Source organism: Pagrus pagrus, assembly GCF_965226575.1.
Source record: "Pagrus pagrus genome assembly, chromosome: 14".
Lineage (NCBI taxonomy): Eukaryota > Metazoa > Chordata > Actinopteri > Spariformes > Sparidae > Pagrus > Pagrus pagrus.
The window spans coordinates 27,123,404-27,148,392 of record NC_140198.1 but is presented as its reverse complement, the minus strand read 5'-3'; the positions used below and the strand labels follow the sequence as shown (position 1 = coordinate 27,148,392).

Genomic DNA, 24,989 nt, shown 5'->3' with positions numbered 1-24,989 from the left:
AGAAAAAACATTCTTCTGGTGCATTAATTTACATCTGAGAATGTGGACTTAACATGCAAATTGTATTTTGTGAAACAAAAAGAAATGTTTCTCTATTTTACCAAAGAAAAAACTGCAGAATTACTTCAGATTTCTGTGAGCACTAATTTTTAGATATACTATGCTCACATTTTTGTTCTGTGATGCTTTACATAATCCAAAACTTTTCTGCTGCATTTGATTAGTCACATGGGAGACATTTGATTAATGAAACCTATCTGACTTGGGAAAACAGGCCTCTCTGTGTTACCTCCCCCTTATTTCAACCTCCTCTCACCTCCCTCTTCCCCTAGACTGAGCCTTGTTTTCTGCCCCCCTCCTTATCCCATGCAGAATGAATGGCACAGATGTTGTTGGACAAGACAGTACCCCTTGGTCCCCTTCCCCTCACTATTCGCTCAGCATGAGGTCTGAAACTTGTTTTTTGATCATTGTTTCCCCCCCAACTTCCCCCTCCTCGGGAGAAAAAAGGACCCAAAGAGGAGGGCGATGGGGAGACCAAGAGAGCCAAATCAAAGAGGGAGGGAAGAGGAGCACACAGCCATGTTTAAGGAATATGAAGAAAACATACTGTTTGACTATTTCCAAATAACAAGTGGTGTGTAGGACAGGTCACATGTTTGTGGGGTGCCACAGTAGGGAAGTCAGAATTTGCTGAGGGTATGGATGATACAGAGGAGCTGCAGTAGGGGTTCAGTTCTTGCATCCAGGAAGTGTTGACTGAAGATGCGGGTCAATGCGTGGCTTCTCTGGGTGTCCTGCTTCTACACCTGGGCAGAGTATTCACAGAGGTGCACTTGCCAGGACATATGTCCAACAGAGACAGGATCGAACAGGGGGTCAAAAAGCCGGGTAAAGGAGCATGTTCGTCACGGTGACGGACACAAGCACACGCATCACAGGAGCAGGCCACATCGCAGGAAAGGTGAGTCCTTAACTCTGACAACTTCTCAGACTGGAGGCACACGATTCTGACGAGCTGCAACCTGCTGTACATGAACTGATGCATGATTTGTCATGCAAGGTCTTTGGATGTTCGTTGCAATGCAATAATAGGTAGACTGCTAAAGCATCTCATGAGCTAAGATCAGCTGCTAAACTGAGTCATCTGACCATGTAGGAAATTATTTTAAAATATAAATAAATATGAATAAAATGAGACGGGTCTTAACCCTTCTGACATTGATCTTACTTACCTTGTTTGGTGTCCCACAGACTCCACTTTTGTATATGTAAATATATATATATATATATATATATATATATACACTGAATTATATATATATAATTATAATAATTATGATCATAAATAATAACAAATTAACATTTTCTTCCCTTTGAAATATGTTTTTCAGTGTGAAATCATTATAAACCAAGATGTAGAAAGGTAGTGAAGTAGTGACTCTTTGCAACAAACTGAGCTTGCAGCTTGGATGAGCTTACACTTCATGCTAACCATCATTAATAAATGTTAAATGTATAATTACTTAACTTTAGTTAATAATTATGTCACTGTTAACAAACAATAAAATGCTTTATAAACAATTAATTAAGCAAGTGTTTTTTGTAAAGTTGCAACTGATGTTTATTTTACTTTGTAAATGGTTAATAAATACTGGGTAGTTAATCTATAAACATTATTTGAATGGCCATTATAAAGTTGCAAATGTTTATAAACCTCTACAAATGCTTATAAAGCATCTCATTGTTTGTTAACAGTGGAATAATTATTAACTAGTATCTAACTTCAAACCAAACCAAATCAACCATTTATTAATGATGGTTATTATGTAGTGTTACCTTATATGTTATGGACTATGCATGATCAAAATAATTTTCCTTTTGTTTGCCAAATTGTTATTCAGAAAAACAGTTTGTTAACTTACCAACTGACTTTGACATATCTGGGGGTTGCTAGACACCAGAGACGTCAAACTCCCAGTAAAACTAATGTATCCTGTAACTTACAAATCTGATTTGAGTTTTGGGAGAGGCAGTGCTGTGTAAAAACTACTGTCCACACTGATCACCAATATAGAACATACTGTATGAACACTCATTGTGTTGTATCAGAGATCTAATGTGACATTATCTGTAGGAGACTACTGAAACATGTCATTGGCTTATATCATTTTAACATGCAATTCTCAAATGATTAGAAGAAGCTACGAAGCATCAACATGATAAAACAAGGTTATGTATGTTTTTGAGCTGAAACAAATGCTAAAGACAACATTTGGGTTAAACTGTCTTTGAGAAAATGTCGTTGGATACCAGGGGAAAGCCATCAGCTTGAAGCTACTATGCGAATCATAATCATGCTCTAACTGTGTGCACAATTAAAACATGTGTTTGGGTCTTAACAGAACAGTGTGCTGCTCACTTCTAAGTTTGAATTGCAACTCTGTAAAACAGTTTCAGTGTTGCATATAACATTTTATTCTTTAGAGAGGGATTATTGATTAACTGTTAACATGTGAGGTAACGCAACAGTTTTATAAACTATTTTATAAACTATGTATTAAGCAACTTTAAAGGTTTATAAACACCGGTTGCAAATTTACAATAAACAATTAACTAATAAATGGTTTTAAAAAGCGTTTTATTGTTTGTTCACCTGAAATAACCATTAACTAAAGTTTAATTAACAGAAACTTACCATTTATAAATGCTGGTTATTCTAAAGTGTTCACAGATGTAATCATGATGGAATGCAAACATAATTGTCTGAAAGGAAAACTTAAATAAATAAATAGATGAATATAAACATTGTGCCGTCACCCCCTTTCTTTTATTCTGCCAGTTAGGTTGGGTCACTAGGAAACAGAGGTACAGCGTGTCACAATCCAGAATACATTTTTGCTTAAACAAGCTTAAAGAAGTCTTTCATGTTGACAGTGATTGTTGATTCCTTTACAAACACACTTGAATTACACTCTGAATTTACTCTGAAGTCACTTTTTATCACATTCCTCACTATAGCTGACACATTCTTTCTTTTCCTTATTCCATCCCGCCCTCTATGCTCGTTCCAATACTTCTCCTGACCTTTGGTCTACAGCCTGAAAGAGGTTCCTTCCCTCGGCACATCTCAGCCCAGCACCATTCCCATGGGTTGTGTTTAGCCGGGACTCATCCTTCATCCCCTCTAAACCTTTTGTTGCAGACTGAAAGCTGGCCGATGCCGGGGCCATCAAGCCCAAGTTGTTGGATCAATATAAACATCCATCACTTAGCCTCGGGCCTTTCTGAGCCTCACAATGAACAGCTCACTAAACAATACGTTATTTATGTGAGCCATTGGACGGAATGAACTAGTGGCAGTCCACTTATTTCTGGGTTGCCGTTGTTTTGCTGTGATGGGACTTGGAAGTAACTCAGCATCTGGAGTGTTTTTTTTTTTTTATCCTTCCAATGTTATATTTAAGCTAGAGTGCATTACTTTTTACACGTTATACCATTATAATTATTCATGCATCAATGTGTTCATCATTTAAATGTTGAAGCTTGTAAAGGTGCCTTGACTACTACAGTTTATCTGCTGGGTGACTTGTAAAATTTCCCCCTGAGGGATCAAAAAAGCTTTATCTTAATCTTTAATATTACATCATAAATTATTAGTTGATAATATTTTGTGTTTTTAAACTAAATCTGAAAAGTAACTATAATGAATAAAGTTCTCAAAAAACTGTAAAAAGTACAATATTTGCGTGTGAATTGTTGTGAAGTAGAAGTATAAAGTAGCATTTAATGGAAAGAGTCAATTAAATACCCCAAACTTGCACCAATGTGCTATTTATTTTGTCTTCTTGCAGCTTTAAGTGGCACCTCACTTCCTTCCACATTACATTGTGGGACAATCGTGTTGATCAACAGCACAATCTAACTCCATTCCGACTTCTTTTTGCTCTAACAGTGTGAACACCCAACATACTTAAAACATGCGGGACACAAAATCAATGTTTTTATCTACAAGTTAAAGTAAATTCACTTTAACTTGTAGAAAAAAAACATATTTTTAATATGTTTTTATCTACTTTTAATTCCATCCTATCATTCAGCTAATGTAAAATATACAAAAGCACTCGACAGTGACCACCCCTCAATACAAACTGCTAACTTAGAGATGAAATACTCTACAGATACATAATTTCCTGCTATTGTTTAGGACCATGGGAGAATCAACCTTCCTGGCTCCTAGCAGTGAGCTGCTGCCACAAACTGTCAAAAACAAACTCAGAAACTGCTAAGATGGAAGTGTGGCTTATGTTAAAGACAGCAAATATGAATACGTCCTCTACAGCTTTTTATTTTACTAGATAACCCTGGAAAACACAATATTATGAGCTACAATCAGATTCTCCTGTGGTTTTTCAGAGTAGGAAGTTCTGCTAATTCACTCAGTTGGACGGTGCATCTGTTGAGGAAGTTGAGGAGATTACCAAGGCCACCAGAAAATATATATTCAAAACATTTATACCTTAATTATATATCATTTCTAATTATTGATTGCTGATAACAATAATATCAATAAGTTTTCATGCACATTCAGATAGACAGACAGACAGACAGACAGATATATATATATATATATATATATATATATATATATATATATATATATATATATATATATATATATATAGATAGATAGATAGATAGATAGATAGATAGATAGATGTTTCATTGTCATCTGTCAGATTCATCACGCTGTTATAATTTGAATGAAGGCACACTGTATACTTGTTGAGCGTCATTTCGATTTTGGTACAGCAAGCTAGAACATTGCCGGAAGCTGGAGGTACTATCTTCAAATTAAAATCGAGAGAATTATTCGCAGGACATAAAAAACAACAACTAATACAACTGTTGGGGATGTAGTGTGACAAAATCATATGGCACATTAGAATAAAATCAAAGTACTTGAGTTATTTTGTAAACTGTGCCTTTTTAATATATACTTTTGTCAACGGGGGTTTTATTTTGAAAAGCCGGCTGACGGGAAGCTCCTGGCCGCGCTACCTTGACGTTGGTGCCGTTACTGGAGACGGATGGAAGCTGGCGTTGATTTTCATTACAGGACGGAGTTTTGAAGTAAATTTGGCACTTAAGTTCAAATGTCGTTGTCATTGAAAACAAAAGAAAGGAGAAATTAGTTGGACATTCAGTTAAACTAAGCGTTAAAGTTAGTATCGTGGCTAGCTTGATACAAAGTCATTTTTATTAACGGTAGCTGGGTCGGAAAGTAACTGTTAGCTCTCTGTATGACTGTTAACCTGGCTGAGCATTAATGATGACCACAGGTGTCTTCATGAGCATATTGTTACCAGTGTTTGGAGTCCTTCTGTCAGGTGAGTACGTCTGAGTGTCGGAATCATTCACGTGTTAACTTAATACACTGAAACACTGCTACAACCTGTATACATACAGCATGAAACTGATAGAAACCTACTATTGATCAGTTACGTGTCTTAAAATGGCGGTGATAGTATTTTTACCATTTATAAATGGGCTTTAAAGTCTGAAACTTAGTAGATATTACACGTGAAGTCTGTTACTGCTGATGGCTCTCTGTGCCCAGCACCTCCTTATCATGTGCGTCAGTGTTAAACCTGACTGTCATCAGTTGGAAGCATCAGGGATGATCCCACACTGCCTGCTCATTCTGTGTTGAATAGTAACAGGTAGGAAATAGACTACACTTAACCTCATGTATCTAAGACCTGAAACAGAGAGCAGAGGTTTCTCTTGTGATTGCAAACAGTACAAAGTCACATTGCATTGTATTTGTCAAAATGTGAGAAACCCCTAGCAAATGAGCCAACATACATTCATCAAAAGGGCTGAAACTACCAGTTATTTTTTATTATTGATGGCTTATACTCATGATTGTCATTTAATTGTTGTCATTTTTTGGTGAATAATGTCAGATATTCAAAGATATTCTCTCAAACCCCTGCAAATATTCAGGTAGAATCTGCAACCAGTGAAATGTAATGCTCTGCTTAACTAAATGAATAAATAATTATTGAATTTGCTGCACTGACTTTTCTGTTGATCCACTAATTGATCAATCAACTAAAGGACCAGTCATCTCAGCTTGACACACAACACGAGCTCTCGAGGTCTCCGTGCCAACATGTGGGGCACGGGGGTTGAGTGTGATGGCGTGTTGTTTGGCCGGAGGCTGCCTTGCTTTCCCACACGTTCTGAATACTTTTTCAGACACATTGAAGCATCCTCATCGCAACGTTCCTCCTGAGAAAACAGCTTCCAGGAATGCACAGAGCCCTATGAACACTTTGACCGTGATGCATTGATGTTTTGGCTGCATCCACTTTTTATTCTTTACTCAGTGACAATGAGGTTAAACAGGCTATTGTTAGCTGTAATTTAAAGGTATAGTGAATGAATGAACAGCTCAAGGAGTACAACCCCTTTGTTGAGTGTCCCTGCCCATTTGAGGCAGCCAAAAATATTTGGCCAGATTAAAAAAAACAAACATTTCTTAGATGATTCTTAATGTTTGCAGGCTTTGGTGTTTTTTCATCTTTTTCAAACTTTTTGGTACCCCCTTTTACTTTGTAAGGATTTGGCAGTGACTGGGTCTGAATTAATCAAGCAGCTTGCAACAAGAAAAATGTACGGGTGTATGAGACAGGACCCAGCCTCTGTGAATGTTCTTCTCAAACCCTTTAAAGCCTATGGCTTTTCTGACATGAAGTTATTGCAACTTAATTTTTAAATTTTCCTTTTTGTTTGCAAATCAGTCAAAACAAGTCCATGGTAAAATTCCACAATGTCTTTTGTTCTGATGCGGATATGCTGTTGATGGGGGAGTCGGAGTCTTTCCTTTGTTAGGGTTGATGTTCCTGAGACCCTCAAGCTTCCTCTCCTGTCAGGAAGCTGATCACAGTCTCCCCATTTCCTTCAGTGTGGTCATCCAGCGCCATGGGAAGTTCAAACAATGGCATTCCATTGCTGCTGGATGCAAATAGACATTGTTTGTTGGTAGCAAGGCTTAACCTTGTTTGTTGTGGGTGTTCTGTTGCCAGTTAAATGAACTCAGAGGTGGTGATGCATAGTGCTAAGCGCTGCTGTTTGGGTGTGGCTTCTCAGTACAGAGAAAAATAATACTTGTATTGTACGCTCTTATCTTCAGATGTGTGAGATCAAATTCATACAATTGATATCAGTGCAGATTCTGATCTTATTGAGAGTATTGGATATCAGGCACACATGGCCGATCGACATTTGATACGGTTTCATCATTGTCATCATAAAATTCTTCTGTAAGTTACAACCATTCAGTCATGGCTGGCCACAGATTCAGTTTTAAGCACTGTTGCAATACCTAACATACTTCTACCCAAAAATGAAAATTCAGTTTTGTAGTCCACAAAACATTTATGGAGCTTCACAGAAAAAGTGTTGCAGCATTTTCCTAAACGACTAAAGCTGATGGGGACAACCAAAAAAAGAACAAACATCAAATGGCTCCATACAGCTCTGTCTGGTGTAAGATCACAAATTCACTTGAAAGTGTTATTTACACCCTTTTTAAGGAGCAATCTTCAAGTCTTAGCACGCACCCTGTCAAAAGTATGTACATGAGCTCACAGCGTGTCAAAGGTGTAAATAACATCTTTTCCAAACAATTTGTTTCCAGAGACTTGGATTACTGTTGGCAAGCTGTATGGAGCCATTGTATGTTTTCTGTTCGGCTGGGTTTCTTTTCTTTTTTTTACGTTTTAAAACTGCAACAGTGTTTTGCTGTGCAGCTCCAGAAATCTTTTGTGGACTACGAAACTTCACCCAACTTTCCATCCAGGGGAGTAGAAAATGACTGAATTTCCATTTTTTGGGTGAACTGTTCATTTAATGTGGTTAAACAGAACTACAACACACACTCTGTCACTGCTCTGCTACTAGATATACACTTGGATGCTCTTTACATTTTCTACAAATCTGTCTTCTCCTCAGGTTACAGAGTTCGTGGAGAAGACATGCCACCCCGCATCGTCCTCCACCCCTCTGATGTTGTGGTGAAAGCTGGGAATCCCGCCACACTCTCCTGTCGGGCAGATGGCAGCCCGAAAGTAACCATTGAGTGGCTGCGGAACGGAGAGCCTGTGGCTACGTTGAATGATGCAGGTGGACATTTGGAGCCACTGGTTTTGCTAGAGGGGAGCCTCTTCTTCCTGAGTGTAGGAGGAGGAAGGCGAGGTCAGTCACACGAGGGTGTCTATGCCTGCGTGGCCAGGAACAGTGCTGGCACGGCCACCAGCCGTAACGCATCCCTGTATATTGCAGGTAAGACTGGGGGATCCTAATAGATTGTAGAGTGCAGGTAGTCCTTTAACCATATAAAGAAAAAGAAAGCAGGAAACATACATCATATTTAATCTCAGTTAATCATCAATATTGAAGAAGGTCCCTACTTACCAAAAGAAACACCCTCTGAAAATCAAAAGTTAATCAATGTTTTATCATCCTTAATTCTAATAACTTTTCTAAAATGGAGACAAATACAATCTTTGTTTTTGCAGGCCAGATCACCTGAAGCTATTTCCTCTAACACACACACACACTGGAAAATTGAATCCCTAAACCCTTTTAGAGGAGAGTGTAGGGGAGATGAAGGCATAACCCCCCCCCCCCCCATCTCACACTGGCACACACACTTGCGCATGTAGAGGGCTGATGAAGATGTATGTGGTGACAGAGACAGAAAGGGTACAGAGCTCCAATGTCAATGTTTGCTGGACAGGATGGGGTCGATCAGTGGTGCTAATTGACCTCGGACCCTCACTGTTTACTTATCTGGATCCCAGTGGGCAGGCGACATGCAGCAGCTGCTTGTCTCTGCAGGACACTTAACGCTGCAGTGGACAAAGGCAACGTAGGAAAGTTTTTGTCTTTTGATTATGGCTCAGAAAGAGACAGTAACAGCAGAAAAGATTTTCTGGTGCTGAACACAAATTAAAAGGTGGAAAAAGAAATATTACCCTACACTCATTTTTAGGGTCATATTTTTGAATTCCACCTCAGAATGATTGTACTGTAACTGCTTGTTACTACCTGTTTTCCTCTGTAGAGAAAAGCTATTCACTCAGATATTGTCACTTTAATGGTTGTGAATGGGGCTTTAAAAGCTGGTTTACTGCCTGCCTTTGGAGCCGGTAAAGCGTAAAGTCACTCAGTCAGCCATCGGCCTTGTGCCTGCTCCTGTGAGAAACTTTAGTACAAAGTGCCAGCTTTATTTTTTCGATAACCTGTTATTGATTTGACTTGGCCAGACAGGGCAGCGCAGGGTTTTTTCAGGTGTCTGTTTTTAGATGATGTTTATGGGATTTGAGTGATGGCAGCAAATATCAACCTTGACCATAAAATGCTCTAAACAGTTCTTAAGTTTAACACTAACTTAACCCTTGTGTTTTGCCATCATTGTCTTATTATCTCAAAATAACAACTGCCGTTTTCCCGAGGTAACAGGATATTTTTCTCGAGATAACGAAACTTTGTTTTCCCGAGATGACGCTATAATTAATTTGAGATCTTGAGAAAACAAAACGATAGTGTAGTATATTAAATCATTGCAGGAAACATCATTCAGTGTAGCAATGTCAGAGGCGCAGGAGCATATCGATCACCGAGTCACATATCTCTTCAATCAAGGCCTGACACAGGCTGAAATAGCATTATGCCTTGCTAGTACAGGTAATATACACGTTAGTGTGCGTAATCTAAAGAGACAGCTAGCAAGGCTTCAGCTATATCAGCGGCGCAATCTAAGTGAGCCTGATGTCGTCGTTAACTACATAGCTGACCAGCTATGAGGGCCCGGGCGTCTCCATAATCTCAGGCCTATCATATCACATATCTCACATATCTCGAGATTTCAAATTACTTATATCGTTATCTCCGGAAAACAAAGTTTCGTTATCTCAAGATCTCGAGAAAATTATCCCGTTATCTCGGGAAAACGGCAGTTCTTATTTGGAGATAATAACTCGAGATCTCGAGAAAACAAATGAAATTAACTCGTTATCACGGGAAAACGGAGGAAATAAAATGTATAAATGCATGGCCCTTTAGGGCTTCCGTAAGTTATTGCACCAAACAAGGAAATATTTAGTATTTATTAGTTTGTTATATTATGTTGTTTATGGTTTATGTATGTCAAAAAGTCATTTTCAGACAAAGAAAAGTTGAATATGTTTTTCTACATAATGATGTTATCTATGTTTTGGATCAATTAGTGCCACTGAGGTTTCACTTCTGTTAGACTTCTGAAAAAGTCTCATAAAATTCTAATAACAGAAATTCTAGTAGACTTAGTTGGATTTAAGATTGTGCCACGTAAACAGTCCTGTCAGCACAAATCACACATTTAGAGCGTATGAACATCCATTGTATATATCTATGTTTTACAGCTACAGAGCATTAACACAAGTTATGAGTCATTTTCTGTAGTCTGAAACTATTTATATTTTGAAGAAGTTCTGATGGTGTGAAGCAAAATCACAAAGTATCAAGGTGATTATATAGTTTTGAGTATGTTTATAGAGTTTTTGAAGAGAGCCTGGGATCTATAGGACCCCACACAGAGCATCGCTTGAACCCATTAATGTACCACATGTCCATGAGACAAGACATACTGTAAGGGTGGTCTGTTGCTGAATATGTGTTAATATGATTTTTATTCTGTTTTTTTCCACTTTATTTCCAGCTGAGGGGAAGACACCTAATTTGAAATGCTTGCTTAAAATCTCCTGACAGTTCAGAGTAGAGTTTTCATGGCCATGAAGTTTATGTTGACTAACTGAGGGTAACCCTGACTCTGTTATTGTAGTGCTGGAGGAGGAGTTCACTGTGCAGCCCAGTGATGTGGAGGTGGCAGAGGGGGAAGTGGCTGTCTTAAACTGTGGCCCCCCAGTGGGACACCCTGAACCTAATGTCATCTGGAAGAGGGATGGCCGGCCCATCGACAACGCTGATCACCACTACACTGTAAGCACTCCGTCTCTGCATGACTGTGATGATAGTTTTACAAATCGGTGTCATGTCTGAAAAATATCATGTCACTTTTACGGAAGATTCTAACCTTACTAATTCAAAACTATGAACTGCATAATGTAAAGGTAGCAGCAGGAGGTGAAAATACACATGGCCATGGACAGGTTGCAGTCACTGTGATTGATAAAGAGCCACTAAGCTAGGACCCTATGCTCTTTTTTATACATCGCTTATGTCAAATTTTGTGAAACTGATGCTACGATGCAGTGAATAAAGACACAATTCCTGCACCTTGCTTGTTAAGGGTTATTTTGTATTCTTGAGTTAGACAGAGTGTGATGTATCAGTGATGTATCGATAGATGATGTCTTGCAAAACCACTGTATCATGATACCATCGTTATCGTGAGCAATTGTTTCTTACATGGTATCGTATCGAATCATGAGCTTCTTTGTGATTGTCACCCCTAATGAGCCAGCGTTAAATTGATGAAACGATTCTTGTCATTACTGATCAGTCTATAAATGTTTTTGTTTTTCGTCACCTGTGCTGTGTGGGTTGAAGGAGGGGAATAACAACCACAACAACAATCAAAGGATCAAAACCTGCTTTAAAAACCCATCAGTGATGCAGAGATAACACCCTTCTTCCTTCATGTTATAACCTTTCAACTCACGGCTCCCTTTGTGCACCAGGTGCCAAATGTCACTCAAGCATTGTGTCTCTTTTTGTCATGATGTCCTGGCATATCTGAATGAAGAAGTTGGTGTGTGGTGATGTTATGATGAATTCAAAAGTGAATAAGACATGACATCCAATCGGAAATTAGAAGAAGGCAAACACAGACATAAGTAAAGTAAAGAACTTAAGCTCTTGTCTCTATCAAAGCATTACTTTATGTTACAGTTTGATTCTTCATAGTATGATGAAAAAGCATATATTTATGTAACCCCAAAGAGATGGATAAACTCTATTGTATTATATTGCAAGCGTCAGAATAGAAACCTTTTTTTCAAATAGATAAGGTAGACATGAGTTCATATTGAGCAGCAGAGGATCATGTATAGTACCTGCTTATCTTACACAAAGCGATTGAAGCCATACGCACATCACATTTGAAGTGTATATTTCTGATAAAGTGCTCACCGAACTGTGCATCCTGTCTCTTCCCTGCTGTCTGCACTGTGCTTGTGCTGAAGGAGCTGACTGGGAAGCTTATCATTGCTCCTGCAGAGAAGAAATACTCTGGTGCCTATGTGTGTGAGGCCAGCAACATCGTGGGAGCGAGACAGAGCAGGGCGGCTCGGCTCTCTGTGCTGGGTGAGAAAACATTCCCATGACTGCTTATCACTGCTTTAAAGATATAATGTGTAATATCACTGCATTACAACGTTTAGAAACAACTAGACCTTTGTGATATATTTTGTTGAGTTGTGTACATCTTTATCCCAAATGTTTCCAACAATGTTCAAACCAAAGAAACCCACAAGTGTACTCAAGGTGCGTTTCATTTGGTCGTCTGTTGCTATAATTCAGAGAGTGAGGAAGGAAGTCAGTGAATGACACTAACCATAAAGTTTAAACATTTCTGCCTGAGTCACATTTAGGTTTTCATCACCAATGGTGGTTGTTAAACAATGAAGACAGCAACAGATCCCATGCTGCTTATGTCTTCTGTTTTGATTGAGAGACCTATAGTGGCAGAAATTACATACAGTGCATTTAACAATATCAGTTCAGCTCTATGTGTTGAATGAATTTTTTATTTTAGACTTGTTTTTTTATCTTCACAAAAAGAGGATCCCCTTTACAAACCAACCACACAGTATACAGTACTGAGTTCTCTTCTCTTCTGCTGCAGCCAAACCCGTGTTGGTGCTGAAGCCAGAAAATGTGTCTGTGAGAATGGGGGAGTCTGCCCAGTTCTACTGCCAAGCTGAAGGTGACCCCCCACCTGCTTTGGTCTGGGGCAGGGAGCAGGGGTCTCTCCCGAATGGCAGGTACTTTATTATGGCAAGACACAGAAATATATCCATGAAATGTATATTTGCATTTAGAGTACCGTAACGTGCAGAAGACCAAAAATATTAGTTTCACACTGCAGCTGTAAGAAATTCAAATGAAAAACAAAGATTTAACTTCAGGTTTGACAGTAAGTCTGCACAGATATAACCTTTAGCTGGGAGCTGTGCTAAGTAACTGCTCAAACAATAGGTTGAACATATACTTCATTATTATTCATATTCCTATACAGCCATTGAAGGTTTCACTTTAGCTTTTCAGCTGCTAGCACATTTCCTCAGGGCCAGTACATGTAAATAACTAACTGCTCTATATATGTGTAAAGGTATCTTGTAAACCCAGACAAGACTCTCCAGATCCATTATGTGACAGCCCAGGATGCTGGGAAGTACATCTGCACTGCTGCCAATGATATAGGTGTGGTCACTGCCAGCGCACAGCTAGTTGTGGAAGGTAAGAGGATGTTTAAAAAAGCAGGGGTCTCCAAAATGTCTTTCACCGTGGACTGTTTTCAGTTGACAGTTTTGTTTTGGGCCGGCTGACTCAGTGAGAGTATAAGTGTAAAGTGCTGAGCAAATGCATTTTTGGATTTTTGACCAAATGTAGCTGTGACAGGTTTCCCTGCGGCCAATTTGAGTAGTCTGATTGGACTTCAAAGGTAGTTTATTACGATGTCTGTTAGTAAAAAGCTCTTTGCTATTGGGATTAAACAAGAAGGATCTTGGCTCTCTGAGAGATCATTCAAATAATATTATTCAAATATGGATGAATTCAAGAAAGCAGCCACAAACAGACTGAAATGTTTGTGGTTAACAGGAGTTATAGTAAGAGTAAAACCAGACATTCATGTGGCTGGATTCAGGGTAATGTTGGCTCATCTAATAGATATGCACATTGTCCAGAAGAGCACTCTGCCCAGTGTAATTTGGACACACATACAAGATGCCCAAATCACTGTTACTGGTTTATTGAGAGTTTTCAGTTTGGGGGTAAGAGCTTTTTTAGGATTTTTATACGCTAATTTAGTTTTAGTAAGTGTGATTGAATGTTACATGTTCCACATTACCTGCATGGAAGTTAAAAACTGCACACTGTCTGCTGGTATATTTATTTATGATGTTTAATCTACAAGGCCTTCATCCAGTATTAGTACAAGCATTACAACAGTTGCACATATGTACAATGGCAAAGCACATTGCACAACTGCTAGTGGTTTGTGAACAGTACAAAACACACACAACACACACTCGCTCCACTGGTGACATGTACATACTGTAGAGTGAAATACCTTGAGAAAAAACACACATTTATTTCACGCTTTTTTTTCCTTTTCTGGTAAAAAGAAAGATAAGCTTGATGTAAATATATTTTGGAATCTTTTCAAATAAATGTAAAACATAAATAAAAAGAACTCCTTGTGTTTCCAGAGGCTGCCAGCACTAAACAGAAAGACCTCCACAAAGAGCTGTCAGCGCTGCGAGTTACTCTGGAAAATGTCACCATCGTGGCCCCGGGGTCCAACATGTCCCAACTACAGTGGAAGGTATGAGCGAGCTAATTGAGCGTTTCGGAGAAAGTGTCAATATTTCAGGCGTGTGATCCAAGTTGTGTTTTCTCTCTTACCAGCTCCAGTCCCTTCCAGTCCAGCCTCATTACCTAGATGGCTTTGAGGTACTGTATCGCTCTCTGCTGCCTGCCAGCTCCGACTGGGCAGCAAGGAAGGTGACACTGCCCAGCTTTCAGACTCAGGTGGGCCCCTTAAAGAAAGGCTACAAGTATGAGTTCAAAGTCCGTCCCTATGGCAGCAACTTGTATGGGAGGGAGAGCAACACCCGGCACCTCAGAGTCCCTGAGACAGGTGAGGAATGTTTTGATGAAAGTTAGTTGTGTCCTTTTTTTGCTTTTTAAAACTTATATGTCATTTACTGAAGTTGAATACACAGCCATGTTTAGATGATAATAGTGCACTCAACCCTCATTATGCAGTGCCCAGTGCCTCTCCGATGACTGTGTCCATAACAGTGAGCCATGAGCAGAATAACACCATCCATTTGAGCTGGGAGCCTCCTCCTCATGACACCCACAATGGTATCATACAGGGTTACCAGGTATTCATTGGATAACACTTATGACACACCAATGTAGTATCATTTCCTGATCTAGAGCTGTGGTCAGTTTTCATCTTTAAGGGATAAATTCACACAAAAATGAAAATGTAATCATTATCTACTCACCCCCATGCCGATGTTTTTTGTAGTCTACAAAACATTTCTGGAACTTGATGGCAAAACAGCATTGCAGCATTCTCCTAAACAACTGAAGTAGCTGGGGACAAAAAAAATAACGACCCCAAATTGATTTGACAACATGGTATTTACACTGTTTTATAAGCCAAAATCTCCCATGTAGCAGCTAAGCTAAAAGTGATAGTGCACACCCAGTCTGATGTGGAACCTCGAGCTTGACCACGTGTCAATGGTCTAAAGAACGTCTTCAAATTAATGTTGGATCTGGGGGCCATCTGGAGACTTGGATTATGCCAGACAAGCTGTATGAATCCATTTTATGTTTTTTTATGTTTTAAAACAATCCCCATCTACTTCAGTTGTTTAAGAGAATGCTGTTATGCCATCAAGTTCCAGAAATGTTTTGTCTTTGACTATCCATCAGTATGGGGGTGAGTAGATCATGACTGAATTATCTATTTTTGGGTGAACTTATCGTTAGCACAATGACTACAGAGAGCTGCAGTACTTTGATAGATACGTATTTAACAAAAGAAAGATTAATGATCCTAGATGTCTTAAGGATGCAAATTGTTTTTCCAGGTGTGGTGTTTGGAGTCTGAGGAGCAGCAGTCCCAGAACTGGACAGTGGATAGTGGCCAGCACAACCTTGTTATCTCTACTCTCAAACCAGGGAAACAATACTGGATCACTATAGCAGCTGTCAATGGAGCTGGAGTGGGAAGGCTGAGTGACCCCCATGGATTTGTCATCAGTGAGCAAAAGGGCATTTAGGGAAAATTTAGCTGTTAATTTCTATATCGGAACAGTGCACAAATAAAATGCTAGCTGTGTCTGTGTAATCTAAGCACATTAAAGAAGAGATGTTATCATTTATATACGACCCATGTATACAAATATGACTTAAAAATAAAATACAAAGATAGACACGGCTTATAACTCCTCTTCTTCCTAAGCCTCCGTTGTCTCGACCTTGCTCTTGGATTTCGCTGCCTTATTCCTCCCCTGCAGCCTAGAGACCATCTTGTGATGGGATCACACCAGCCATGGTGCCAGTCATCACGTTGATGATCCGACCCATAGCCTTTAGTAGTCATTTATAAATTATTACGTGACTGCTGTGTACTCATGGGTGGAACAACACCTTTGGCCTTTATTTTTTAAAATTCATACAACACACCTTTAAAATTTTGTGACAACTGTGTAGGCCGGGGGCTAAAGGCTGAGGGCCATTGGTCCCTTCCCTAATTCCTATCCCTCTACTTCTGGCGCCCATGCTTAGACCACATCCATCTTCAACCTCGACCTTCAATTTGATCTCACCTACGCACCTGCAAAGTTTCCTGACTGCATCTTGCATGTTTGTAATGTTATTGCGCTGACAAAATCTGTCCACAGACAAAAAGACAGACATGTAAATACCTGACAAAATACTCAGAACTGCTTCTGTGGTAGTTGGTACATTCACACATACACGTGAATACATGTATTTTTATCCCGTGTGCAAAAGTTACACAGACATACCAAACCTATGTTGAAACATAAAGTAAGAAAGGAAGAATAAAAATAATGTTTGTGTTTGTGTCACTCAAAAGCAAGCTAGACACTGTATGAGTTTACAAAGAAATGAATATGGGTAATCTTGACCCATGTTGTGCATTAAAATGGTAGTGAAATAAAAATAGTTTACATTAAAAAAATTAAAAAGGGGATTTTAGAAAATAAAAACTCAGCCGGGTCATTTTTGAGGATTAATATCTGATTTCATCTGCTTTGTATTTGCTTTTCAGACTCACAAAGGGGCATTTCCCCTGAGTCAGAGAGCCAAAGACGGGATCTGTCTCAGGTCCTGGCTCTGCTTCAAGACCCAGTGTTGATCGGCAGCATTGGCGCCCTCCTGTGGTGTGTTTTGATGGTTGCAGCTGTGTTCCTCTTCAGGCGCCACAGCAGGACAGGCCACTTGTTACCAGGACATGGCAGGGCTAAAGGTGTGTCTCCACACAGGTTCAGTGTTTATATACCATATATAAAGGTGTTAGGTTTCAGTGGGTTAAAGCTGAATCTAAGTTGCACCTGCAGCACTTCAAGTCTGATAAAGCTATGTACAAAATGTAAAGAGCTGTTTGATATAATTTTGTTAATTTTTTTCTTAGGTTTGCACAGACTAACCAGTGAAGATCTTATCATAAAACACAGGTAAAGTGGAGAAAACTGGCAGAGCTAGGTGTTTACAAATATGATGTCATGTTAGATATCATGTCACTGAAGTCATAAGAATATATCCAAACTGCCCAATCTAATTGTATTCTAAGTATTTCAATATTTTTATTTTAAGTAAAATCTGATACTTCGCATGCCAATTGAGATTTACTTAGACCTATATGAAGTGTAGTAGAAGTATTTATCTTGAATGGATCAACTCATAACAATACAAAGGCATTCTTTTTCTTTAAGTGACATGTGCTGCTTCCTCTACAGGATGGCAGCGCCAGACTCTCCTTGGATTTCTGGAGGCTGGAGACCTGCCTTCAACCAGAAGTATCAGGACTTATGGGCCCAAGGTCAGAAACATTCTGGGATCAGGAGCACCAGTGAGTATCACACATTGACACAGATGAGGAGTGTAAAAATGTGGTCTAATGCCCTGAAACACATGATAAACTGGATGTGAATACTAGCCTATCCAACTGCAGATAAAATGGATAATTTGTTAATATGGTGAGACACTAATCAGAGGCTCCTTTCACATGTAATCTGTTTGGTTTGGTAAAATCAAATCTGATTTGTTTACCCATTTAGTTGAGTTTGTTTGGCCTGGTGTGAACACTGTTAATCTGTGTAAAATGTAAAAAAAACAAAACAATGCAGTCATTTGCAAACAAACCGTTAACTGACAACAGCTTTACAAAGTGTTCATGAGTCCTTTAAACTATCATGTGTTTGACAAAGTGGTGAACCTCACCCCGTCCTTTCTTGTGAACACCTTTCAGGGATGCACCTTTCACACCCAGCCGTGATACTACCACCTGTTACCAATGAACCTGTTTACCTGTGGAAAGTTCCAAACAGGTGTTTTTGGAGCGTTCCACCACTTTCCCAGTCTTTTGTTGCCCCTGTCCCAACTTGTCTGAAACTGACTGTCAAATTTAAAAATCAAATTTAGAATAAGCAGATATTTACCAAAAATAATGAAGTTGATCAGGTTAAACATTAATTATATTTTTGTTGTACAGTTTTAAATTGACAACATAAATATAATCAAAACTGTCTAATCAATGATTTACCTGTCAGTCCATGACTTCTTGCTGTTGGTCTGTCCATATTAAGTCAACCAGACCAAACCAGAACTAAAAGTTGACAGTGTTTTGTTTTGTTTTGTTTTTTTCCTTGGCTAGGATAAAATAAACTGTACCAGTGACAGATTACCTTCCTACCGAATTCCATAAATTCTGATGAAGACTTGTAGATAAGGACAGTAAACCTCATTACCATAATGAGGTACCATGTGCTTTGGAATGTCTGTACATATCCGTCTGTGTCTCATTAGGCCTCCCAGTTTCATCCAAGAAGGACCCCAGCTGTCTGGACTCGGCTGTCCCCATTGTGACCGACAGCTGCGGCGTCTATGGCACTTTTTACGTGGACCTGATGGGCAACGGCCTCAAGACCTTCAGCAGTCCCAAGCGTTGTCCTAAAATGCCTCATGGTCTGCCCTATCAACAAGGAACTGAGACCATCCAGATATTCACTCAGCCTATTGCAAAGACCCCGCCCTTTGGTAGTCAGGAGTTGCTACCGTGGAAACAGGCCATACGCCCCCAGCCCAAGATGGGTGTGCTGAGGGAGTCATGGGAGAAGAGCCACAGCAAGCAGGGTGAATAGTGGTGAACACTTGGGACAGTGATGTTAATACCACTACTGCAGTTTATTGTCACAGTCCTCTGTCTTTGTTTGTATCTGCATTTTAACTTCTGACACACCACTTCAGAATGTAGTCAAATTATATGAATGTGACAGTAATACAGTTTTGGTTAGAATATTTTCCAGTATATCATCATATAATATTGGGTAATGTGTCCTAGTTTAACTCATTCCTTTGTCCCTAGAGTTGCATGCAGCGAACAGCGTCCCCATAGTGCCAACCGGGACCCAGGCTTGTCCATCCAGTATCTACAAACAGAGACTCAGTCACATACCATCAGGCCGGCACAGTAAGACAAAATCTATACAGCCATTATCGTCCACACACCAGTTCTCATGTCACCAATGAGAGTGAGTGGGAGAGACACACTCACTTACACTTTTAGAAACAGGACTGTAATCTTGTAATAATAAATCAGTGCTTATAGTTGAGCAGGACCACAAACTATACCACAAGTTTGAGATGATAATGGTAATAATTTGGTATTAGTAATTAGTGATATACATTATTCTATTCTGACATGTCCTGTGTTTTTGTCCAGGTGGACAAAAAGAGTGTAGTAAAGTTGCTGGCTGTCCTCGCCTGCTGCATTACTCTGCATCATTACACCTAGTGGACATGCTGCCCCCCCCACCACCACTTCCCATACAGGACACTGCGGACACACACAGCCTCACCTCAGATGAAGGGTAAGAGACACACTCTGCTCAGGGTGGAGAAGATCAGTGCTGAATTGTCATAAACAGCCATATCCATTCACTTCTGTGGACACGACACATTGGACTTTGAGGTGTGCACGGTTTCATGCACTGTATGGTCACAGACAATCACACCTCATTTTATGCAATGTTTCACCGTATATCTGTTCTAGTTCAGCTGAGTTTGGCTCCAATGTATGATATACATGTTTAAAGCAACCTGTTTCTCTACAGATGAAAAAAATGGCTCCGTACAGATAGGTAATCAAGCAATCAAAATCTAGCTGAATGCCATGTTTCAAAAACCAGGTCTGCTGGCAGTACATCCTCTCGTGTTGAAGTCTTCTTAATGCCTTATTGGTACGAGATGATCTAAACTTCCTTCCTCTGAGTATGTTTTTGTCCTGATGAGAGGCCAAGGAAATGGCCACACCTGGAAACAAAAATGATTAGGATCTTGTTTTTGCAGACATGTATCTGTGAGTTAAAACACAGGAAACCAAGCTAGTTTCTGCTTCTCAAGGACAGGCACATGTAGAACTTCATATATAGACTGCAGATAGAAGACCTGAAGCCTGTTGTTTCTCAGTACCAACTGGGAGAACAAGGAACTGTAGGCACGGAGGAGGAAGAAAGGAAAGGAATATATAATGTTAGTCACTGGTGAAACTTGACATTCATATTGCTGGGGTCTACCAGTAACATAATTATAACTTAATAACTGTATCTAATCATTTAGATTTTGTTAAATGAAAGGAGTACTAAGGGTTTTGTTGGGACTGATGTAGTGAAGATATTGGTCACCAAAATCTTCTAATAGATGTTTTATAACTGTTTTGGAACTGTTGCTGTAAACATTTTGAACCTTCTAGATTCAAGATTCAAGATTCAGATTCAAAGTGTTTAATGTCATATGCACAGTAAGGAAACATGTTTCCCTGTACAATGAAATTCTTCATTTGCTGTCCACAGAGTGTCAACAATGTAAAAAGAAACATAAATATATACAACAGAAATATACAAAATAAAGCACTTTTAAAAGGCAACATGTGAAAAATAAATTTAAAAAAGCAACAACAACAATAATAATAATAATAAAACTGTGCAAATATGAGCCGTGCAATTGAAAATGTAATAAATTGTAAACAGTCGGGACAGTTATATGAGGTAGAGTGATTGTAACTCCTATCTGCTGTTTAGGAGTCTGATGGCAGTGGGAAAGAAAGAGCTCTTTAGTCTGGTGGACTTAACACTTCTGTACCTCCGGCCTGAGGGTAGAAGTGTGAACAGTCCATGCTGGGGGTGGGTGGGGTCCTTGAGGATGGAGGCGGCTCTCCTGTAGACTCTGCGGTGGTAGATGCTCTGCAGAGAGGGCAGTGGAGTCCTGGTGATCTTCTCAGCAGTCTTTACCACTCTCTGCAGGTGTTTGCAGTCCATAGCAGTAGCAGGTCAAGATGCTCTCAGCAACGCAGCTGTAGAAGTTGCTGAGGATCTCAGGCGACATGCCAAACTTCCTCAGCCTCCTCAGAAAACACAGCCGCTGTTGGGCCCTCTTTACCAGCTGTGTGGTGTTGAATGACCAAGTGAGGTCTTCACTGATGTGGACGCCCAGGTATTTAAAGCTGCTCACCCTCTCTACTTCAAGCTCCCGGATGTGAGGTGGCTGATGAGGTCTCCTCTTCTTCGTCATGTCCACTATTATCTCCTTCGTCTTGTCCGTGTTGAGGGTGAGGTTGTTGTCCTCACACCATGACCCCAGACTGGCCACCTCCCTCCTGTAGGCCGCTTCGTCCCCACCAGTGATGCATCCTATCACTGCGGTGTCGTCCGCAAACTTTAGGATGATGTTGTCCTTGTGGGAGGCGATACAGTCGTAGGTGAACAGGGTGTAGAGGATGCGGCTGAGGACACATCCCTGTGGAGTGCCAATATTTGTACTGATGCTGGCTGAAGTCTTATTACCAATCCTGACAGACTGGGGCCTGCCAGTCAAAAAGTCTAGGAGCCAGTCACAGAGGGTGGGGTGCAGACCAAGTGTAGATAGTTTGTGGGTGAGTTTGTGGGGGATGTCCATATTGAAGGCGGAGCTGTAGTCCTGATGTAGGAGTCTTTATTTTCCAGGTGGAAGAGGGAATAGTGGAGAACAGCAGCGACAGCGTCTTAGGTGGACCTGTTGGGCCGGTAGGCATACTGCAGGGGGTCCAGGGGGTCCGGTATGCTGCTCTGAATGTGGGTCAGCACCGCTCTCTCAAAACACTTCATGACGATTGGAGTGAGTCCTACTGGTCTGTAATCATTCAGGCAGGTGGGTGGGCTCTTCTTGGGAAGGGGGGCGATGGTTGTGGTCTTGAAGCAGGAGGGAACAGTGTAGTGGCTGAGGGAAAGGTTGAAGATGGAGGTGAGAACGTCAGCCAGCTCGTTGGCACATGCTCTGAGAGCCCGCCCAGGGACACTGTCTGGTCCAGCTGCCTTGCAGTGGGTTGATCTTCCTCAGGACTTTGTGTACCTGGCCTGATGAGACGATTGGTGGAGGGAAGGGGGGTCGGGTGGTCCCGGTGTGTGTGTGCCTCCTCTTTGTGGTGTGGCTGGAGGTCTCAAAGTGGGTGTAAAAGGTATTGAGGTCATCCAGCAGGCTGTCTGTGGAGCTGATGGTGCTGGTGGTGGTCCTGTAGTCTGTGATGTGCTGCTGGCCTTGCCACATCACGTATGTATATCTATCAGACAATTTCACTTAGTGAAGAAAGCAACCAAATATATTTCCAAAATGTTGATCCATGCCTATGTGTTAGCATCCATTGATGTTTATTAAGATAATGATTTAAGAGGAAGTGGGCCAAAAAAAGGAGACAGAGTCTCACATATCAGTCTGTTGTATTTTCCTCAGCTCCAGTCGTTCTACAAAGCTGACAGTGGACGCGGGCTCTCTCCAGTCAGTGTGTGCTGCATCAGGCTGCTGTGGGCAACCAGGACCCACCACCAACAACAACAACAAGAACTGTCCATCCTACAGCCACATGTCTGCTACGTCTTATTACATGTCAACGGATGATGAACAGGGTGGCACCCTGACAGCAGAGGAAGCCACCCAGTATCTGGAGCTCAGTCCTAAACCTGAGAGATGCAGGTAAAGACACAGAGGAGACTGGTGCTCAGTGCAGCTTTTACTCACTTGGTCCTAATTGTCAGGCTAAGATCCTAGCACATCTTTATAGGAAAAATCTTATGTTTTAGAAAAAACATCAGTCACTACTGGGCAGACATGATTTCTTCTGATTACACTTCATGTAAGACACAATCATGTTACGTAAATGGTTACTTTTCAGTGAGATAAATGGGACTTGTTTTTAGAGGATTCTTACTTGTTCCATTGGCATTTTTTTTGTTTGTTTGTTTTTTTTTACTTTATTACAAGCAAGAAACACCTTCTATTCATAGTTTTTAACTTATTTTTTAAACTGAAAAAATACTGAGGTAGAAGAGACAAGGTAAGAGGAACATAAGGTGCGAGAGGATAAGGTGCAGTATATACAGTAATAATAATTTAAAGCACATTATTTGTGTGTTATAGAGTGAGCGTTATAAAGTCTGATGGCACCAGAAAGGAACGATTTCCTGTGCGGTTCCTTTGGGCAGCGGGGTTGAATGAGTCTGTTGCTGAAGCTAAGCTTGTCCAGAGTTTTGTGGAGGGGGTGAGAGGCATTGTCCATGATTGCCAGCAGTTTTGCCAGCATCGAGGCATAGAGCTTAGAGCCAACAACAGACTCTGCCTTCTTGATGAGTTTATTCACTTGATTTAGTTTATAACATATGTAGTTACCTGACCACACCATCCCTGTCTGTCAGCAGTGCCCTGCCTGTGCAGCATCCCTCCCTGCCCAACCCCTTCTCCCCCAACTTGGGCTACATCTGCGGGCCAGTCCGCTCCACTCAGCTGGAGGATGACTCTGACACTGATGAGCCTGAGGCCCCACCAATTGGCTTGCGACGTGCCCGCCTCCAGAGCACACCTTCTTCTTGCTACAGCGAATGGGACAGCTCACTGTGGAACACCTGGAGCTCAGTGATGGACGGCAACATGGCCAGCGCACGTACCAGCCTCATCAGCTCGGTGGACAGTTGCTACACTAATGACAGCACCAACTTTGCCCGCTTGCTGGCAGTGGCAGCGGAGACCATGAGCGCAGCCTCCTTGTCAGGTAAGCAGAGGGGGAACCTTGTTTACTACTGACTGATGCTCACTGAAAAAATACAACAGGTTCATCTTAGAATGGAAAACCAGGGAAATTACATGAGTTTTTTTGAGGTTTTTTTGTTTGTTTTTTACCTTTATGTATTCAAGGAGAGTTCACCGCTCTCTCGAGGGGCAAACGCTGCCTTTCACTTTACCCAACCCACCTTCTCTAACCTTTAGGCTACCACTAAACATGTCATCATTATGATTTTGGGAAATAAAACGGCAAAAACAGAAGTGGCCAAATCATCCTTTCCTGTTGTGTTTTTATACTTCTCCACTAGATGGTGCCCTCCATCTGTGAATGATGGTAACATGCACCCCTATAGGCAGACTAATGAGTTACAGGAACTCTGTCAAACAGGACCAGGAAACTGAGTGTTCTTATGTTTCTGATGTTTAAGATTCTAAGAAAGAATGAAGGCTTTTTGGACGATTGTACTCATCTCTTGCATGCTCACATACAGTAAGAGTATGTACACATACATGTCTGAGTAGGTGTACATCAGTGGTTTTGCATGTGTCTGTTGGTGTGAGAGACAAAGATATTAAGTTGAATATCTAAGGTAGCACCAGGCAATTACTTAGGACATTTCAGCAAATTGAACCCGCAGATGAGTCATCCCTCCCTCCTGAGTCCTCTCATCAGTCACTCTGCTCTCCCTCTGCAGGCACCATTCACTTTTAATCCATTTGCCAAACTCTCACTTTTGGCTGTTCTCTACCTCGGCCATTTTTCACACAAACAGCAGTGCGACGTGAACAAAACACTAAGTGTTTGCTCTGCAGCTGATAATGTAGTCTCACATAGC

The 24,989-nt window shown here is 40.6% G+C and overlaps 1 protein-coding gene across 3 annotated transcripts in view; it reads left to right on the top strand.

Annotated features, from left to right (window-relative positions):
- Positions 1 to 543: 543 nt before the first annotated feature.
- robo4 (roundabout, axon guidance receptor, homolog 4) overlaps positions 544 to 24,989 on the top strand; it is a 28,707-nt gene continuing 4,261 nt past the window's right edge. The window contains exons 1-18 of one of the 3 annotated variants that reach the window (XM_084373823.1): positions 544 to 964; positions 8,023 to 8,352; positions 10,895 to 11,052; positions 12,258 to 12,378; positions 12,920 to 13,058; positions 13,406 to 13,533; positions 14,508 to 14,623; positions 14,707 to 14,938; positions 15,067 to 15,188; positions 15,909 to 16,080; positions 17,117 to 17,314; positions 17,480 to 17,522; positions 17,805 to 17,917; positions 18,874 to 19,200; positions 19,433 to 19,537; positions 19,790 to 19,937; positions 22,831 to 23,070; positions 23,790 to 24,142. In XM_084373823.1, the coding sequence (XP_084229949.1) occupies positions 766 to 964; positions 8,023 to 8,352; positions 10,895 to 11,052; positions 12,258 to 12,378; positions 12,920 to 13,058; positions 13,406 to 13,533; positions 14,508 to 14,623; positions 14,707 to 14,938; positions 15,067 to 15,188; positions 15,909 to 16,080; positions 17,117 to 17,314; positions 17,480 to 17,522; positions 17,805 to 17,917; positions 18,874 to 19,200; positions 19,433 to 19,537; positions 19,790 to 19,937; positions 22,831 to 23,070; positions 23,790 to 24,142 (3,244 nt within the window). In that variant the 5' untranslated portion in view covers positions 544 to 765. Of the gene's footprint in view, positions 965 to 5,044; positions 5,391 to 8,022; positions 8,353 to 10,894; positions 11,053 to 12,257; positions 12,379 to 12,919; positions 13,059 to 13,405; positions 13,534 to 14,507; positions 14,624 to 14,706; positions 14,939 to 15,066; positions 15,189 to 15,908; positions 16,081 to 17,116; positions 17,315 to 17,479; positions 17,523 to 17,804; positions 17,918 to 18,873; positions 19,201 to 19,432; positions 19,538 to 19,789; positions 19,938 to 22,830; positions 23,071 to 23,789; positions 24,143 to 24,989 lie in introns of those variants that run through there. The other 2 variants (XM_084373824.1, XM_084373825.1) reach the window with 2 other exon arrangements.